The sequence below is a fragment of the Vulpes vulpes genome, chromosome 12 (genome assembly GCF_048418805.1).
Source record: "Vulpes vulpes isolate BD-2025 chromosome 12, VulVul3, whole genome shotgun sequence".
NCBI lineage: Eukaryota > Metazoa > Chordata > Mammalia > Carnivora > Canidae > Vulpes > Vulpes vulpes.
In genome coordinates, this window is record NC_132791.1 from 142,209,029 (window position 1) to 142,226,900 (window position 17,872).

The window sequence follows — 17,872 nt, forward strand, 5'->3', positions numbered from 1 at the left end:
TAACCCCCTCCAGCCCCAGACAGGCTCCCACATCAGGAGCTCTGAAGCTGCCTCCCCAGCCTTCTGCGCCCCCAGAACAGGCCTCCCCTCCCAAGAACCCTCCCCACCACTCCTTAGCCTTCCCCCAAAGACTGATGAAACACAGGCCAAGGAAGGAGAAAATAAACAGACATCTGTAGGGCGGGGGGTGGGGGGGGGGTGGATCAGGAAGCAGGGGCTGGGTTGGGGGTGCCAAGGGTTCCACAGGTCCAGGTGGTGGGTGTAGAGGCGCCCCAGGGAGCAGTGTGACTCAGTGGGGAGTGAGATCCCCACTGCCCTGCCCCCGACAAACCTAATGAGACGCAGGTGGCCCCCAGGCCCGGCCCCACCTCCCCGGGCCCCCTTGGCTCCCCTGACCGTGGAAGCAGATGCTGGTGCGGTGCCGGGAAGGGGAGAGGGGGGCTCTGCAGCTCCAGGGGGTGGGGCCGGGGCGCCTGGCCAGGGCCCAGCACATAACTGTGGGCGGGTGCAGTCTGGGGCGCAGTCTGGGGCAGCAGACACCCAGCCGCTCCGAGCTGAACTGGCAGCATGAAGGTACTGGGGCCGGGGACTCTGGGCACCGTGGACCTGAGCCGCTGGGGGAAGAGGACCCGCACCAGATACGGCGCTGGGAAGCGATCCACTTGAAACTGAAGCCAGGGGGGCTCCAGTCTGTCCCAGAGACCGGTTTCTCAGGCGTGGGAAGAGGGAGGGAAAGAGGGGCCAAAGGGCAGGCAAGGGGTTCCCAGCAGGGGGCGGTTCACATGAGGGCCAAGTGCAGAGTGCGCCAGGGGCTCTGGGGCTGGAGGAGGCACGAGGGGGGCTGCAGTAGGTGGTGACCCTGTCATCCTGTCCCAGGTTCTCCTGGCTCTGCCGTTGCTGCTTCTCTGCACACCCCCCTGCGCCCCCCAGATCTCCGGGATCCGGGGAGACGGTAAGCGGCCCAGCCAGTAGGTTGGGGGAGGAGAGGTTCCTGGGAACCATCATTTCTGGGAGTCCAGCCTCAGGGCTGAGTCCTGCCGGAGGCCATCTCCTCTCCTCCACCCCGGGGCAGGTGGAGCATCCTCCCCCACGCCCCAAAGGAGATCTTGATTTCTGGTGACCCTAGGGACGGAGGCAAACTGCAGGGTGCTGAGGGGCAGGCTGCGCCTTGGTCCCCCTCCCCTCACCCTCCCTGCCCCTGCCCCCAGCTCTGGAGAAGCCTTGCCTTCCGCAGCCCCTGGACTGTGATGACGTCTACGCGCAGGGGTACCAGGTGGACGGTGTGTACCTCATCTACCCCTCGGGCCCCAGCGTGCCCGTGCCGGTCTTCTGTGACATGACCACTGCGGGCGGAAAGTGGACGGTGAGTGGGTCGGGGGAACAGAGGCCTGGTTCTGGTCCTGGCCGTGCGCCTAGGCTTAACCTCCGTGCACTTCAGTTTTTCCATCTCTAAAATGGAGCTCATAATAGCCACAGCATAGCGTGTGAGCTGCTGCCAACACTGAATTCTAGGTGCCTGAGGCAGGTTAGTGCCTATATCCTTGCAATGGTTCTGGGAGATAGGGACCCTGTACAGAGGAACTGAAACCCAGAGAGGTGAATAATTTGCCCAAGGTCACACAGCCCCCGCCGGGATTGACTACCAGGAGCCTGACTCTAGAACAACTCCTTCCTTCACCTTTGCGCCTGGCGCCCAGGAGCTGCTCACTGAGGGGCCTGGGGCCAGCGTGTGCCTTGTTTCGGGGCCCAGCTCAGTCTTTTACCAAAATGCCCTCAGCATCACCAGGTCCATGCCTGGGTGAGGCTCCCGCCCCTGGGACTCTTGATGGTCCAGGCCTGTCCTCTACTCCAGGTTTTCCAGAAGAGATTCAATGGCTCAGTGAGTTTCTTCCGGGGCTGGAACGACTACAAGCTGGGCTTCGGCCGTGCCGACGGGGAGTACTGGCTGGGTAAGGAGGGGGCAGGGGACACCCATGGGCTGAGAGCTGCCCCGAGCCAGGAGCCAGGGCTCTGCTAACCAGGTGCCCCCTACCCACACCCCCACACCCCCAGGGCTGCAGAACCTGCACCTCCTGACGCTGAAGCAGAAGTACGAGCTGCGAGTGGACCTGGAGGACTTTGAGAACAACACGGCCTCCGCCAAGTACGCCGAATTCTCTATCTCGCCCAACGCGGTCAGTGCCGAGGAGGATGGCTACACCCTTTACGTGGCAGGCTTCGAGGACGGCGGGGCAGGTATCCCCTGCTGCCTGCCTCACCAGCGGCCATCGGGAGAGAAGGCAGGGCTGGCACTGCCCGCTGGGCCCCCGACCCCTTCCTTCCCCCTCGAGTCCCCGAAGGATCGTGCTGGCTCCCACCCAGGTTGGACCTGGGCCCTGGGAGAAGCCGTGTCCACTCACTCCAGGGAGCCCTGTGAGGAGCAGCTGTTTCTCTTCATGCAAAAGCCAGCTTGGGGAGGGCGCCCCATCCTGCCAGGCTGCCACGTGATGCCTCTCACAGCGTCACTCTTGTCACACTCCACCCGCCCCCCACCTGACGCCAGCTTGGGGCTGGCTCCCTGACTCAGCAGCCCCATCCCTCCACCCCTCTGCCAGGCGACTCCCTGTCCTACCACAGCGGCCAGAAGTTCTCCACCTTCGACCGGGACCAGGACCTCTTTGTGCAGAACTGCGCGGCCCTCTCCTCGGGAGCCTTCTGGTTCCGCAGCTGCCACTTTGCCAACCTCAACGGCTTCTACCTGGGTGGCTCCCACCTCTCCTATGCTAATGGCATCAACTGGGCCCAGTGGAAGGGCTTCTACTACTCCCTCAAGCGCACCGAGATGAAAATCCGCCGGGCCTGAGGGGCTGGCCCCCATCAGGCCCTGAGCCTCCCCTGGCTGCTCCTGGTCTCCACAAGGGCCCCTCTGCACCCCACCCCACCCCTGCCCGCTGCTCTCTTAGCACCTGCTTCCCACGGTGGGGGCCTTGTGGTTCTAGCCCCAGTGGGTCCTGTCACACCCAGGGTGTCCATCTCAAAGCCAGGCCTTCCGCACCTCACCTATAGCTATGGGGCCAGCAGTTCTCCTGGGGCCCCTCGGAAAGGCACGGCCATTCCCCCCTGGACCCGACCAGGCTCCACGAGACTCTAGCTTGCCTCTGCCCTCCCCCAAAGGTGGAGAGCCGGGAGCTACACTCCAAGGCTGTGGCTTTTGTGTACCACCTTGGTGAGCTTCCTTGCTGTGGACTCCTCCAACTGGGGCCCCCCCAGTATGCTAGACTGAGCTGGTGTCGTGGATGCCAGGCCACCCGTGCGTGGCCACCGCTGCCACACCCCAGCATGCCCCCCATTGTCCTCAGAGCATCTCCCCACCCTTGGCCTCCCTCCCACAACTCATTCCCTAGTGGGGAGCACCATGGACCCCCACCCCCACCTCATGGCCCTACTCTGCTGCTCCCACCCGCCTGTCCCAGCCCCCCAAAGCTCAATGCTAAAACCGTATGTCACCACAGCTACTGCACGCCACTCTAAAACAGCTACAGTCAAGGTAGGCATAGATACCAGGTCCCCCCACCGGCCCTAGAGTTGAGGTCTGACCATGGTGGGGGGGTAGGGGGTGGGCAGAGGACAACCTCTGAGGGGCTGTAAGCAGGTGGGGAGTGAAGATCTCAATAAAGCTCAGGATCTGAATGAACTGGCTTTGGCTGTCTGTCATGCATGCAATCGTGTTTGCTTGGGTCTCAAATACAAGAACCTGGCTCCTCCTTGCTCCCCTACTGACAACACCCTGACCTCAACTCTAAAAAGACACCTAGAGTTAGGCCCTAAAGGGAACCTTATATTTCACAGGCCTCATTTTGATGGCAAAAAGACTGCATCACAATATTAATATAATAATAATAATTATAATAAAAATACAATACTGAAAAGGATCGCTCAGGGAGTAGAGGTTTCCTGATCCTGCCATGGCTTGGCGGTGGCTCAGGTGGCTGCTTAAGGCTGCAGAGTGTGTCTGAGATGAACCTGCAGAATAATCGAAGCTGAGCTTCCACTGCTGGGCCCAAGGCTCCAGCTCTTGGAAATGAGTCTTGTAGCTGGGTCCGCCCCGGGCAGCAAGGCACAGGCTGTGGACCTCAGGGCTCCTGGAGGTCCGGCAGGTCAGCCAGCAGCATCGGGGAATCCATCTGGATCTCACGCTGCAGGGACTCAATGTCGGCAGGGTTCATGCCGTGGCCCTCCAGCCAGTCAGCAAGCAGGGAAGCCGAGAGTGAGGCTGAGTCTGCCTGGCTGCAGGAAAAAGGGAAGCAGGGAGAGCGGAGGGGAGAGGCCCTGTTAGCCTAGGCTGGCTCCTTGCCCATCCCACAGGCAAGCTCCTCCTGCACCAGGAAACCCTACCCACAGGCCCATTCCAGAAGCTTGGTCCAGCCATCTTACCCATCCTGTGGCCCGTCAGCCACTCCCATGTCAAAAGACTGGTTTAGGAATTCCTCCAGGTCAAAGCCAACACCATAGCCGGCCCCACTGCCCTTTGGAGTGCCCGAGAAGACTGGGGGCAAGGGGTCCTCCACCTGCAACGGGCGACGGCAGGTTACAACACAGGCAGTATCAAGAGCAGACAGAGGTTATCCCGCAGCTCTGTCCCAACCCTTCCAGTGACTTTGCCTGGACAGCCGTTGGGGACAGCACCAGCCTGGACAATTGCTGAATGCCGGTCAAGGGCCTGTCTGCAGGCCAGGCATAACTTAGGAAGACGATCTTAGTCGTCTCCCAACCGGTTCATTGGCATTGAGCTCCTTCTAAGAGCAAGATGACAAGTTCAGGGATAAAACCCCATTTGCCACTCAGTTTTCATGGAATAAAGGTACACTGAAGCCTCTCCTGTCCCCCCGCCCCCACCAAACAGCAAGGACTTCTCAAATCCATTTTCCCTGGGCCCAGATCCAGGTGTCTCCACAGCCTCTCACCTGTGACTTGGACAGCTGCTGAGTGACCAGGTTGACGTCAGGGGATTCTGAGGTGGAGGGCTGAGGGGCCCCTCCGGGCTCTGGAGGGGGCGGGCCAGATGGGAAGTAAGGCAGCACAGCTACGGCACCGGGGCCAGGCAGCCCAGAGGGTGGCACAAGTGCGGGGGGAGCCAAGAGGCTAGGGGTGGCAGTCTGGAGTGGAGCTGGGCCAGGGACAGGCCCCAGAGGGCTGGCGGGGTGAGGAGCAGGCCCAGGGGCTTGGCAAGCAGGCTGCGGTACAGGACCAGTGGGGGAGCCTGCAGGTTTTGGTGGGGGGGCAGCAGGAGGACTGCTGGGCTGAGCTGGGGTGGGTGCTGGGACTGGGGCATGGGCTGGGGCTGGGGCTGGGGTTGGGGCTGGGGCTGCTGTGGGGGCTGCGGGCCGGGCCATGCGAGTCCAACGCTCCAGCAGGCTGCGGTCATTGTCACTGAGCACCAGCCCAGCCAGGGGATCGGTGGAGGGACCCCCAGAGGTCCCGGCCCCCCGCTCCTTGCGTTCCCGCTCCTGCCGCCGTTTCTCCCGCTCCTTGGCTCGCTCTTGCCGCCTCCGCCGTTTCTCCTCCCGCTCCCGCTGACGCTCCTGGGCAGTCACCGGCTTTCGAGGCTCAGGAGCTTCCAGAGGAGCACTGGGGCCATCTGCAGAGAAGTTGGCAAGGAGAAGGTAAGAGTCTGCGGCCTGTCCAAACTGGGAGTACCCCTCTGCAACCCCGCTCCCTGGCCAGCTGCTGCCTCCGCAAGGCACCTCGGAGCCGGCTCCGCAAGGACTTGAGCAGGGCGGCTTTGAGGGCTGCCTTGGTGTTGTCTGAGATGGCACCCTCCTTCTTCGGAGGGGCTGGTTCACTGGTTGGCAGGGGTGGTTGCAGGGTCAGATCAATGGTGTCAGGTGCAGGGCCAGGACACGGTGGTGGAGCCGGTGGAGGTGACTCCATGGCACAGTCCCCGCTGGGAGCCCAGGGACTGGGCATCTCAACATCAGGGCAGCCAGGCTCACTGGCCACAGGCTGCAGGGAAGGCTGGAAGCGGATCTGTTGGCGGATGCCCTCACGTCGTGCGTGGAAGTCCTCGATCTCCGCCACTATAGCCTCCTTAATGCGCTCCCGAGTGAGGGCTTCACGGTCAAAAGCAAAATCAAAAGGTGGGGCACAGTCAGGCTCATCATCAGGGTCATGGTACTTGGCCAGGAAGGGGTGGCGAAGGGCAGCAGCTGCAGAGATGCGGGCGCTAGGCTCGAAACGCAACATGCGTCCCAGCAGTGACAGGGCTTGGCGGTCGGCCCCTGGATACACTGTCTCCCAGGGCACAGCCTGACGTGGTGGCAGGCTCTGGATGTAGGCCCGCACTCTCTCAGCCCCCACAGCCTGGATTACAGCTGGTGATGGGGTACCCAGCACCATCATGATCAGCTGCAGCTGGTGTACATAATTTTTGCCTGGGAAGAGCTGGCGCCGGGCTAGCATCTCACCAAAGATGCAGCCCACAGACCACAGGTCGATAGCCTGGGTGTACTCATGCAGTGAGAGCATGAGCTCAGGAGCACGGTACCAGCGTGTGGCCACATACTCAGTCATGAAGTACTGGTGTTCAGCAGGTGAGGTGCACAGGCCACGGGCCATGCCAAAGTCGCCAATCTTGAGCTCACAATTCTCATTCACCAACAGGTTGGAGGGCTTGAGGTCGCGGTGGATGACCTGAGCCGAGTGCATGTACTTGAGGCCCCGAAGCAGCTGATACAGGAAGTAGCGCACATGTTCCAGAGTGAGTGGCTGGGAGGAGTGGATGATCTGGTGCAGGTCACTCTCCATCAGGTCCAGGACCACATAGCTAGAGGGGACAAGAAAGATAAGCATGGCTACCTTGCCCACACTCCAGCCTCACTACAGCCTCCCGGCTCGACAGGTAATAGCCTCATCTTCACATGCCGCAGGGGTCAATGGGATGGTATGAAGATTCTAGATTTTCTCTAATGTTTCCATGAAGTTAAGTCACTCTTCTCTCTAGATCTAGTTTCCCCATCAAAGAAACGATGGGGTTGGACTAAACCAGGGCTGGCCAATAAGTTTAGTTTGGAGGCCATCTCCATTGTTTGGTATGGCTGCCTGAAAGACTCTGAAAACTGTGAAGCCTTACCCATTTTTTTAAGAAAATGCTCTATGATTGACTAGCAATATCTGCTATGAGAGTAGAAGAGTGCAGTTACTATATGAACATCTTATATTGGTCTTCCTACCTACCAAGATTCTATAAAACGGTAACCACCTGCACTCTTCTTGAGCAACTGCAGCTGTCCCCAGCAAAGCCCTAAGGGACACTGGTCCTGGAATAATGGGAACTTTCCCAGCCTGCCTTACATTAGGTTCAGTTGCCCTTCGAAAACTTCAGATCCCACCTCTGCCTTCCTCTTCCATCCCTGCTCCTTACACAGATTTGAACTCCCCATATGGCACAGTGGGCCTCAAGATGTCCTTGATGGCGATGATGTTGTCGTGCTTGAAGTGTTTGAGGATCTTCAGCTCCCTGAGGGTCCGCTTGGCATTGGTGACCACGTCAAAAGCATTAGGGATCTTCTTAATGGCCACCTGCTGGCCTGGGGAGCAGGAAAAAGGCAGATACCATGAGGTACCTTAGAGTAGCTGCAGATTGGCAAAAGGCCCCTTTCAACATCTTCCTTCTAGAAGGCTGTTACCATATACTGAATAGCAAGAACCTACTACATGCCAAGGCCCGCACTAAGCACCTTACGGATGTTATCAGATTTTCCCTTCACATCTATCCTGAGATGGATACCGACGGCTCAAAGTTGAAAATGATGAAAACCTGGCTCAGCAACTTGTTGGAATTAGTGGTAGGCTCGATTCTAATGCCTGTGCTCAACTACCTCCCTACACTCTCTCCATCTCAGACCTTTCGCATCCCACCACCAATTCCTTACACCAGTCTCTGGCTCCAAAGACTTTTAGAAACCAAAGACAGGATCTGCATTCTGGTCTGAGATTGCCACTCTTCTAAAGAAATAGGCAAAACCACCATAGCAGTTTCCCAACACAGACCCCGGCATCCAGGAGGCACCTAACCGGTATCTGCTGACTTGATCCAGAATTTGGATCCCAGGTTTCCTTCCGGGCTGAGACGGGGCAGGCTTCTCACTCTCTGGGGCCCGCTTCCACATCTGTAAGCGGTGCACAACAGGGAAGCTCACCCGTGAGACGGCGGCGCGCGGAGGACACCACCCCATAGGCCCCGTTGCCTATGGTCTCGATGATCTCGTACTCGTCCCCCACGTCGAAGGTCACATCGAAGGAGCGGGCTTTGAGCAGGGCCAGGTTCTTGGCCGCTACACAGGCAGCGTTGTTGGTGGGTTCCGCCTTCACCGGCCCGGGGGGCTCCCCAGAACCGTCGTCGCCCTCTTCCTCCTTCAGGGGTTCAGCCATGGCTTCTGTGTGGAGACGCTGGTGAGGAGGGGCCCGCCGCCCGCTCCCAGGCCTCAGTTTCCCATCTGGGAGGCTGGGGAGCAGGACCAGGGAATTTCCAAGTTCCCTCAGCCAACGGGGGCCAGGTAGGGAGCGAAAGAGAGCGGCTGGCACGTAGTAGTCGTCCCACACCCGGACTTGGAACCCAGAGCTCAGGTCCAGGGTGGAATGCAGGGTGGGAGGTGGGGGAGGCGCCGCCAGGCGCGGTCCAGGAAGAAAGGGAGGGGCGGGGCACTTCGCTTTTCTCGGTCAACACTCACCGAATGGCACCTCACTCCGACGCGTCCTCCCGGCCTTCGGAGGTCGCCGGCGCTCCCTGCGTCCCCGGGCTCCCGTTCCCCGTGGAGGGATACTCCGAGAGTCGCTCGCTCACTTGTTCAAGGCCGCCGCCACCACCTCAGCGCCGCGCTCTACCCCGCCGGTCCCCCCGCCCCGCCTCCCAAGATCACGCTCCCTCCAGCCCCTGGCCAATCGCTGGGCGCTCTCTGCGGAGGTTCCCACCCCTCCGACTTGCTGCGTCCAATCCGAGGCCACCTGCAGAGGAAACCACGCCCCCGCGCGCGCCCGCCCGCGCGCGCCCCCGCCGCTGTCCAGCTTGCCCGCAGGAGCCGCCCAAAGGGCGCTCGGCGCTTCGCAGGCTCCCCGCCCAGCTCAGTCTTCTGACGCATGCGCGCTAGCAGCCCCGGGCGCCGCGCTAATGGAAGGTAACGCCCCCGTGCGTGCGTGCGCACCGCCATCCGCGGGGTTGACTGCGGCAGGTCCCGGGGGTGCGGCGGCGCTCAGGTGCGTGGGTCTGTTACCTCGTTGGCCGGCTCAAGAAATCCCCCTCGTTGAGGCCCCTGTTCCCCTGTCAGTCCTCATCGCCCGAGGAACTATGCTCCACCTCCTCATTTTCCCCATCGGCCCCGGGAGCTCCGGGAAGGCGCCACCCAGAGTAGAGAGTGATCGGACGCATCCAACCACAGAGACCCTGGGCCTCCGGGATTCTAGAGCGCCCGGCCTGAAGCCGCCACTGACTTCCGGCGGCTGAGCTTCCGGCGGCCCGGGGCCTCTGCTCGGGTTTTCCCGGCCTCCGCCGTGGTCCCTCCGCTGGGTGGCTCCGTCCCAGGGCTCCCGCGCCGCGGGCTGCTGCCGAGCTCAAGGGGACAGCGGGCGGGGCGTCCGGCCTCTACCCCTGCGCGGGGTCCAGGTGCCCGCCCCGCTCCACGGCCCGGTGGCTGATTGGTAGAGCCTTCCCTGAGAAGGCAGCGGCGACTCCGGGGCGGGGCCGTCCGAACCTTAGTGCGGAGGCAAGGTTTGCAGCGGGGAGCTCCAGGTGGTGCAGTGAGGAACAGCCTTTTGGAGCAAAGGGGGTGGTGCCGCCAAGTGAGAAGAAAGCTGGGGAATCGAGGCGAAGGTACGGAGACTGCGAAGCAGAGGAACGGGGGCTCTGGGGGCTCTTCCTTGGCCCCGAGTAGTGCTCGGTGGGTAGAGACTCAGTGCCAGGTCCAGGGTCTGTTCCTTAACATCACGGACTAGAGGCTGAAAAGTGGGTCCAGACCAGAAGTGAATTTTGGCAAGCCTACAGACTTTAAAAAAATCTTTGTTTTGGGGACTCCTGGATGGCTCAGTCGTTGAGCGTCTGCCTTCCGCTCATGTCGTGACCCCGAGGTCCTGGGATCGAGTCCCGCATCGTGCTCCCTGCATGGAGCCTGCTTCACCCTCTGCCTGTGTCTCTGCCTCTCTCTTCTCTCTGTCTCTCACGAATAAATAAATAAAATCCTTAAAAAAACAAACAAGAAACAAATGTTCCATCGGCTCTGGTCGTGATCCCGGGTCTTAGGATCGAGCCCCACATGGGGCTCTCTGCTTGGAGGGAAGCCTGCTTTCCCCTCTCCTCTGCTGTTCCCGCTGCTTGTGCTTTCTGTCAAATAAATAAAATATTTTAAAAATTTTTTTTTATTTTATTATTCCGCACTGTTGTGTTTTCCTTTTAACATGCTAAGTTTATAGTTCAATCAGTTTCCCAAATTTAACACCAGTTGTATTGAATTGAGATAAATTAACTGCTCAGAAGTTCCTCCTCTTCTAATGGTGACAATTTCTTTTTGGTAACGCTTTGCTGTACATTTTGGGGGTGGGATACTGAATTTTCAGAAGTTTATTGGGATTATACATTAAAATACATTAAGTATTAGGTCAGCCTCTGGAAAACCAGCTAATATTTAGACTTTAAAGGATCATCTGGGTCTCCTCAGTTAAGGCTGAATTATGAATTTGTGTCCGATTTTTCTCGCAACAGAGCAAAAAGCCAAAGTATCTTGTTATGTGGTTTGCATTGGATATTAATCAAGAAAGCATACTTGGGGAAAGAACATTTTCTGTCACTGAGGTCTGAAAATATTTCTTTGATGGCCTTTGTTTAGGGGACACAGTAGACAGACTTCCCTAACTCTGAAATCCGTGCAGTTTAAGGCCTGCGGTGACCCTCAGTGTAAGTAGAGAGCCTACAGAAGCAAGACACACAAACACATCTTTTCAGGGGACCGAGTGGGCAGCTGCGTGATGATCCGGTCCCATCCGGGAATAAAACAAAATCTCACAAGAGACTAAAAAACTATGTTTAATTACTTCTTTATGAATATTTCAGCGAGGCTGAGTATACAAGCTATAGGCTATTCAACATTTTCTGGCAAAAACTGATTCTCATCTACTTTTCAATCCACTGTGAGCTGCCTTGTCTCTACTGCCACTTGGCCTTGACTCTGTCCCGGAAAAGTCCTTAATCGACTATAGTCAAATCCAACAGACGTTCCTCAGTCCTTGCCTTACAGAGCTCTGCTGCAGCTGACACAACTGACCATTTCTTTAAGAAAAAAATCATTTTTGCATGGCTCAAAATTTATAAGGTTTAAGTTGAGTGCCTGGGTGGCTGCCTTCAGCTGTAGTCGTGGTCCCAGGGTCCTGGGATTGAGCCCTGCATTAGGCTCCCTGCTCAGGGAGGAGTCTGCTTCTCCCTCTCCCTCTGCCTCTTCCCCTGCTTGTGTTCATTTCTCTCTCTCTCAAATAAGTACATCTTGAAAAAAAAAGTTTAAGTGAAAAATCTTGGTCCTAACCCCAGGTGGTTGCTTTTATTGTCTCTACAAAGTCAACACAAGCAAACACAAATACACATTCTTATCCAATGCCTCCTTAATATATACAAGGTAGCAAACTAATTTTCCTAAAAATCATTAAGTATCAGTAAGCAGAGAGGTGCCTCTTTTCTTATAACAGCCTTTTTGAGGTAAAATTCATGTGCTAAAGGGGCACCTGGGTGGCTCAGATGGTTAAGGGTCTGCCTTCAGCTCAGGTCATGATCCTGGGATCCTGGGATGAGCCCCACATCGGGCTTCCAGCTCAACAGGGAGTCTGCTTCTCCCTCTGCCTCTCCCCTTGTTTGTTCTCTCTCTCTCAAATGAATAAATAAAAAATCTTTTAAAAAATTCATGTGTTATAAAACTTCAAAGTGTACAATATAGTGGTTTTTAGTATGCCCGTAAGAGTTGTGCAAGCACAGCCTAGTTTTGTAATGTTTTCCTCACCCCCCAGAAAAGGCCACATTAGTAGTCACTCCTCATTTCCCCTCCCCAGGCCCTGGCAAGTGCTAATCAACTTTCTGACTCTGGACTTGCCATTCTGGACCTTCCTTACAAATGGAATCTTACGGTATGTGACCTTTTGTGGCTGATTTCTTTCACATAGCACGTTTTCTAGGTTCATCCTTTTGCATGTATCAGAACTTCATTCCTTTCTAACACTGAAAATATTCCATTTTATGGATAGACTGCATCTGGTTCATTCATCAGTTGATGGACATTTGGTTTGTTTCCACTTTTTGGTAGTTGTCAACAATGATGCTGTGAAATTCATCTACAAGTTTTTTTGTGGATATGTTTTCATTTCTCTTGGGTATAGAGCTAGTCTGACCAGCAATATTTGAGGGTTCCAATTTTCCACATCCTCACCCTCACCACCACTTATTACTTTCCTTTCCTTTTCTTTCTTTTTTTTTTTTTTAGAGTCATCCTAGGGGTCCTGAAGTAATATGTCACTATGGTTTTGATTTGCATTTCCCTAATGATAAATGATGTTGAGCATTTTTCATATGCTTATTGGCCATTTGTCTTTTAGGAGAGAAATATCTATTCAAATCCTTCATTTTTATTTTATTTTTAAAGATTAAAATTTTTTTTTTATTTATTCATGAGAGACAGAGAGAGGCAGAAACGTGGACAGAGGGAGAAGCAGGCTCCCTGCAGGGAGCGTGATGCAGGACTTGATCCCAGGACCCCAGGATCATGACCTGAGCCAAAGGCAGATGCTCAACCACTGAACCACCCAGGCGTCCCATGTTATTTCCCCTTTTATTGTTGAGTTGCAGGAGTTCTTTATATATTCTGGATATAAGTCCTTTATCAGACATAATTTACAAATATTCTCATTCTGTGGGTTGCCTTTTCACTTTCTTGATGGTATCATATGAAGCACAAAAGTTTTCAAAATTTGAAAATTTTTAAAGGCAATGAATTCCAATTTACCTATTTTGGTCTTTTGTCACTTGTGCTTTTGAAGTCTCTCTCTCTCTCTCTCTCTCTCTCTCTCTCTCTCTAAGATTTCATGTTTTGGGATCCCTGGTTTGGCTCAGTGGTTTAGCGCCTGCCTTCAGCCCAGGACTCCCCTGGAGTCCCGGGATCGAGTCCCACATCGGGCTCCCTGCATGGAGCCCGCTTCTCCCTCTGCCTGTGTCTCTGCCTCTCTCTCTCTCTCTCTCTTTCTCTCTCTCTGTCTCTCACGAATAAATAAATAAAATCTTTAAAAAATTTTTTTTCATTTATTTCAGAGAGAGAGTGCGTGCATAAGCATGAGCAGAGTGAGGGGCGGGGGGAGAAGCAGACTCCTCGTTGATCAGGAAACCCGATGTGGAGCTCATTCCCAGGACCCTGTGATCATGACCCAAGCCAAAGGCAGACACTTAACGACTGAGCCTCCTAGGTGCCCTCATTTGACTCCTTTTGTCATGATGTTTGCTCTATGGTAGTGGTCTGGAGTGGAACCCAATCTCTCTGAGGTGTGCCTGCATGCTGCTTGGCCAGACTGTTGTCTCCTCTCCCCCTCTGGAAGGGGAGGGGACTGTAGCCCCAGCCAAAAGCCTCAGACTGTGAGCGGCAGAGGCCCATTTTCCAAAAGTAAACCTGTGACTTCAGGAAGATGGGATGGACACTGGGCCAGCAGAAATCGCAGATGTTCCCATGCACACCCCTCTGCCACCAGAAGTGTAGGGAGCCAGTTTAATGGATGAGCCTGCAAAGGACACTGCCTGGTCTCAACAGGGGGGGATTTCAGGCACCCAGGAGATAGGTGGGTGGGGGGCAGTCGGGGACAATCAATCCCTCTGTAAGCCCATGGAACTCATCAGAAGTAAGGACCGAGTTGTGATGCCCTCAGCTGGTGACTTTAGGCCAACCCCAGCCCTCTCTGAAGCTGTCTCCCCTTCTTTGTAATGAGGGTAGCAGTCTATTTTCCCATCATGCAGGGAGGAGTCTCTCCAAAACCGAAAATGTGGAGTTGGTCTAAATTATAACTGATCCCAGGCCTGATTTGAGCATGGGCCCTGGTGTTAGTGGCAGCAGCTGGAGGTGGGAAGGATTCTGAGCTAGGGCGTAGGGAGGACAGGCGGGCCCATTCTCCCAGAGCTGGAACCATCAGTTAAGATTGCATCAGGCTGCAGGTAACAGAAAAGCACCAACCATGGCATAAACATGTGAAGATGTATTTCTCTTTCATCATGAGAAACTCAAAGTACTTTGCATCTTTTTATAAAAAAATTTATTTGCGAGTGTGAGAGAGTGTGTGCACCCACACACACGCCCCCACAGGAGTAGGGGGAGGGACAGAGGGAGAGAGTCTTCAAGCAGACTCCTCACTGAACACGGAACCTGACGTGGGGCTCAATCCCATGACGATGAGATCATGATCTGAGCCAAAAGCAAAAGTTGGACCCTGAACCAACTGAGCCACCAGGGGCCCCGAAATCCAAAGAATGTTGTTGACCTTGGTTTAGCTTGTCGGGGATGAAGGCTCTATCCACTTTGCCATCATCCTTATGATGTTTTCCCTCTTAACTCATGACTACAAGACAGCTGCTGCAATCCAGCCATCACATTTATGTTCCAGACAGAATGAAGGAGGGAGAAGGACGTGGTGCTACACCTGTCCCCCATCATCAGAGAGCAAACACCTTCCTGGTAGCCTGCAGCAGATGTGCACCACTTATGTCTTAGAACCACGTCATAGGCCATCCCCAGGTGCAAGGGAGGCTCAGAAATCCAGTGCTTCCATAGGCACATTGCTGCCCCACAGATGGGGGTTTGTCAGAAAGGAAAAAGTGGAGAGCAGATACTGAGTGGGTAGCTCGTAGGTAAAAGGGGAAAAGCCAGATCTACTGGTCATGAGGGCAGGTGGGAGGTGCCCTCGTGCCCAAGACCAAGATGGGCCTCTGCTAGGGACCCCTGAAGGTTGGCAGCCCCGGCAGGGAACTAGATCCCCCTACTTGGGGTCCACAGTCTCCCCACTGCAACCGCCCTCCTCATCCCTCCCAGCCTTTGGGACCCCCAGGCTCTTTCACAGAGGCAGCAGGTGCCAAGGCGGCGCAAGGCCCGGAGCCTGTGTCTCCCGGGTGACGAGCAGGGCCGGGTGTGAGGCAGGTGCTGGCTGGCAGCTTCGGCCTGAGCCTCGGATCTCCACTCAGCATCGCCAAGCCCCACGGCCAGACTCAGTCACACCGTGACACATGCCTGTCTACTTAGGCTCACGGAAACACAGACATGCTTGTACCCACACAGGGAGGGACACGCCCTGGCAGGAACACTGCCAGTCACATGCACAGGGGTTGCAGAGACACACGCAGAGACACAGGAGCAATACGCACGCAGGGATATGCAAGCTGTTGGGACAGACGCTCTGGGAACACACGTGGGGGCTTGCACACGCAAGCAGACAGACACACACACACACACCCCTTCCTTCTGCCAGTGCTTGTATTGGTCTATTTTTTGCCTCAGCACATGATGGCCAGGACACACTGTCTCCACTCCATAGGTCAGGAGGAAAATAGGAAGGGGTGATTTCTTCTTTTTTTAAATTTAATTTAATCTTATTTAAATTCAATTAATTAAGATGTAGTATATTATTAGTTTCGGAGGTAGAGTGCAGTGATTCATCAGTTGTGTGTAACACCCAGTGCTGATTAGAAGAGGTGCCCTCCTTCATACCCGTCACTCAATTACCCCATACCCCCCACCCCGCCCGCCGCCCTCAATGACCCTCAGTTCATTTCCTATAGTTAAGAGTCTCTTATGGTTTGTCTCTCTCTCTTTCTCTGATTTCATCTTGATTTATTTTTCCTTCCAGAAGGGACGATCTCTGCCTGGAAGTGCCTTACACACAGGAGACCCGAGTGGCCAATGCTTAATCCATGCGGTGCAGGCTTGTCAACTCCCAGACTTGGGGATGGGGGATCAGGAGGGGGTGTGAGGGGGCTGCTGCCAGGGGCCCAGCACCAGGCCACAGGATGTGACAGAGCTGAGCTCAGTGTGGCCGTGGGCACTCCCGCAGGGGAGGGACGACCCCCAGGCCGGCCTGCACACAACTGTGGTTTTGGTGGAGGGGAGAGCGGGAGGCCTGCGGGAAGAGGCTGTCCCTGGCCTCAAAGGCCTGGGTGGGTGGGCTGACCTCACGGCCAGAGGGCTCCAGCTTGAGGCCATTGCGGTTTCTTGGCACCCCTCCTCACCCCTGCTTTCACCACTCAACCCACCCAGGCTGCCCGGGGACCTAGGTGGGGACAGTGGGGTGAGGGGAGATATCATCAGCACTGTCACAGGCTCTGGGGTCCCACCGTGGGGGCTGCGATCCTCTCTGGCCTCCGGGGAACCCAGCGGCTGGGCAAACACACTGGGGCTGACCTTGCCCATTCTGGAACATTCCCAAGGCCTGCCTATGATCACCCTGGGTGTGGGATGGAGAATTGTACCCGCCCTGTCCTCAGAAAGATCCCAGGCCTGGGAGGGAGACTGACCCAGGGACCAACCTCATGGGACCTCGCCCCTCCTGACTCCCCCTCCCGCTGCTCTTCTGTTCTTCTTCAGAATGTTGGTATCTCAGGGTTCGGCACCTGTCCCCTCCTCACTCTGCTCCTCCCGATCTCTGCGCTGACCGCTTTCAACCCTGCTCCAGCCGAGCTCTGTCTCCGAGCTCCAGATCTAACAGCCAGTGCTCTGCAGATGTCCCCCTGCCGACGCCCCGCAAACCCTCCAATTCCTGGGACTCATACCATGCTCACCAGCTCCCTATCCTGATGCTCCTCAGCTCACAGCGACCTCCATCCAGGGCAGGCACCTGGGTGTCATGTGACCCCCTCCCTCTCCCTCACACTTCTCCCCTCTCACCTATTCCCCCACCAATCTACCTCATCCAACAGGTTACCCAAATCCAAATTCTACTCATTGACGCCATGACACAGAGCACCTACTGTGTGCCAGATACCATTCCCAGTTCTGGGGCTTTGGCCATGAGACAGACATAAATCTCTCCCTTTGAGGAGAGAGGAACTCTGAGGAACTCAGATTTTAGCAGGATAAATTGACTCAATTATACAGTGTCTTAGAAGGTCATAAGCAGGGCAGCCGGGGTGACTCAGCGGTTTAGCGCCACCTTCCCCTCAGGGCCTGATCCTGGAGACCCGGGACAGAGTCCCATGTCAGGCTCCCTGCATGGAGCCTGCTTCTCCCTCTGCCTGTCTCTGTCTCTGTCTCTCTCTGTGTCTCTAATAAATAAATAAATAAAATCTTAAAAAAAAAAAAATTGAGGGCCAGACAGAGATGGTGACAGTTGAGCAAGGATTTGAAGGAGGAGAGGAAATGAGCCCTGTGGAGATTGGATGGAAGAGCAGTCCCGGCAGAGGGAACAGCAAGTGCAAAGGCCCTGAGGCAGGAGCATCACTAGTGTGGTGAAGAAAGAGTGAGGGAGCTGCAGCTGGAGCTGAGTGAGTAGGGGAGCTGGAGGAGCAGACACACAGCCTTCCCTGCTCACAGCCTAGTGCCAGCGACCCTGGTCTGTCACCAGGGCTACTGCAGTGGCCACCCATGATCCTCTCAGCTTCCCTCGCCTGCTCAGCTGTCTGTGCACAGCAGCCAGAGACATCTTTTGGAGAACACAGATCAGATCATGTCCCTGCAGAAGCTTCCTCCTCCCAGACGACAAGTCCACCACCCAGCCCTGGCTGCCCCACTGGTAAGAAGGGAAGAGAGGTAGAGGGGCCAGCTTCCCTGAGGTCTGAGGCCAAGTCCAGGGTGTGGACGACAGCTCACCTGGTTTCCTGTTGGATCAGCCCTGCCCCCCATCTGGG

At 55.9% G+C, this 17,872-nt stretch overlaps 2 protein-coding genes and 1 long non-coding RNA gene across 3 annotated transcripts; 2 read left to right on the forward strand and 1 right to left on the reverse strand.

Moving 5' to 3' along the window:
- The first annotated feature begins 405 nt into the window (after positions 1-405).
- On the forward strand, positions 406-3,673 carry MFAP4 (microfibril associated protein 4). Its single transcript, XM_026005594.2, has 6 exons — positions 406-573; positions 877-952; positions 1,209-1,363; positions 1,853-1,949; positions 2,053-2,235; positions 2,595-3,673. The coding sequence occupies exons 1-6, from the start codon at positions 568-570 to the stop codon at positions 2,840-2,842; spliced, it is 765 nt and encodes a 254-aa protein (XP_025861379.1). The 5' UTR covers positions 406-567; the 3' UTR covers positions 2,843-3,673.
- A 197-nt stretch (positions 3,674-3,870) lies between these two features.
- MAPK7 (mitogen-activated protein kinase 7) lies at positions 3,871-8,897 on the reverse strand. The gene is made up of 7 exons (XM_026005595.2): positions 8,709-8,897; positions 8,178-8,414; positions 7,400-7,565; positions 5,724-6,802; positions 4,944-5,617; positions 4,414-4,547; positions 3,871-4,266 (listed from the first exon to the last, which is right to left on the reverse strand). Exons 2-7 carry the CDS (start codon positions 8,407-8,409, stop codon positions 4,113-4,115), a joined length of 2,439 nt encoding a protein of 812 aa, XP_025861380.2. The 5' UTR covers positions 8,410-8,414; positions 8,709-8,897; the 3' UTR covers positions 3,871-4,112.
- An 853-nt stretch (positions 8,898-9,750) lies between these two features.
- On the forward strand, positions 9,751-15,964 carry LOC140594736 (uncharacterized). The gene is made up of 3 exons (XR_011995952.1): positions 9,751-9,844; positions 12,061-12,135; positions 15,880-15,964. It is a non-coding gene; the product is annotated as an uncharacterized lncRNA (long non-coding RNA).
- Positions 15,965-17,872: the final 1,908 nt, after the last annotated feature.

Coding starts and splice junctions, on each gene's coding strand:
- MFAP4 (XM_026005594.2), top strand. Junction 953..1,208: donor CTCCGGGATCCGGGGAGACG/GTAAGCGGCCCA, acceptor CCCTGCCCCCAG/CTCTGGAGAAGCCTTGCCTT. Junction 2,236..2,594: donor CTTCGAGGACGGCGGGGCAG/GTATCCCCTGCT, acceptor CCCCTCTGCCAG/GCGACTCCCTGTCCTACCAC.
- MAPK7 (XM_026005595.2), bottom strand. CDS start 8,409: ATGGCTGAACCCCTGAAGGAGGAAGAGGGCGACGACGGTTCTGGGGAG. Junction 6,803..7,399: donor TATGGGGAGTTCAAATCTGT/GTAAGGAGCAGG, acceptor TGTCCCCTCTAG/CTATGTGGTCCTGGACCTGA. Junction 5,618..5,723: donor CTTGCGGAGCCGGCTCCGAG/GTGCCTTGCGGA, acceptor ACTTCTCTGCAG/ATGGCCCCAGTGCTCCTCTG.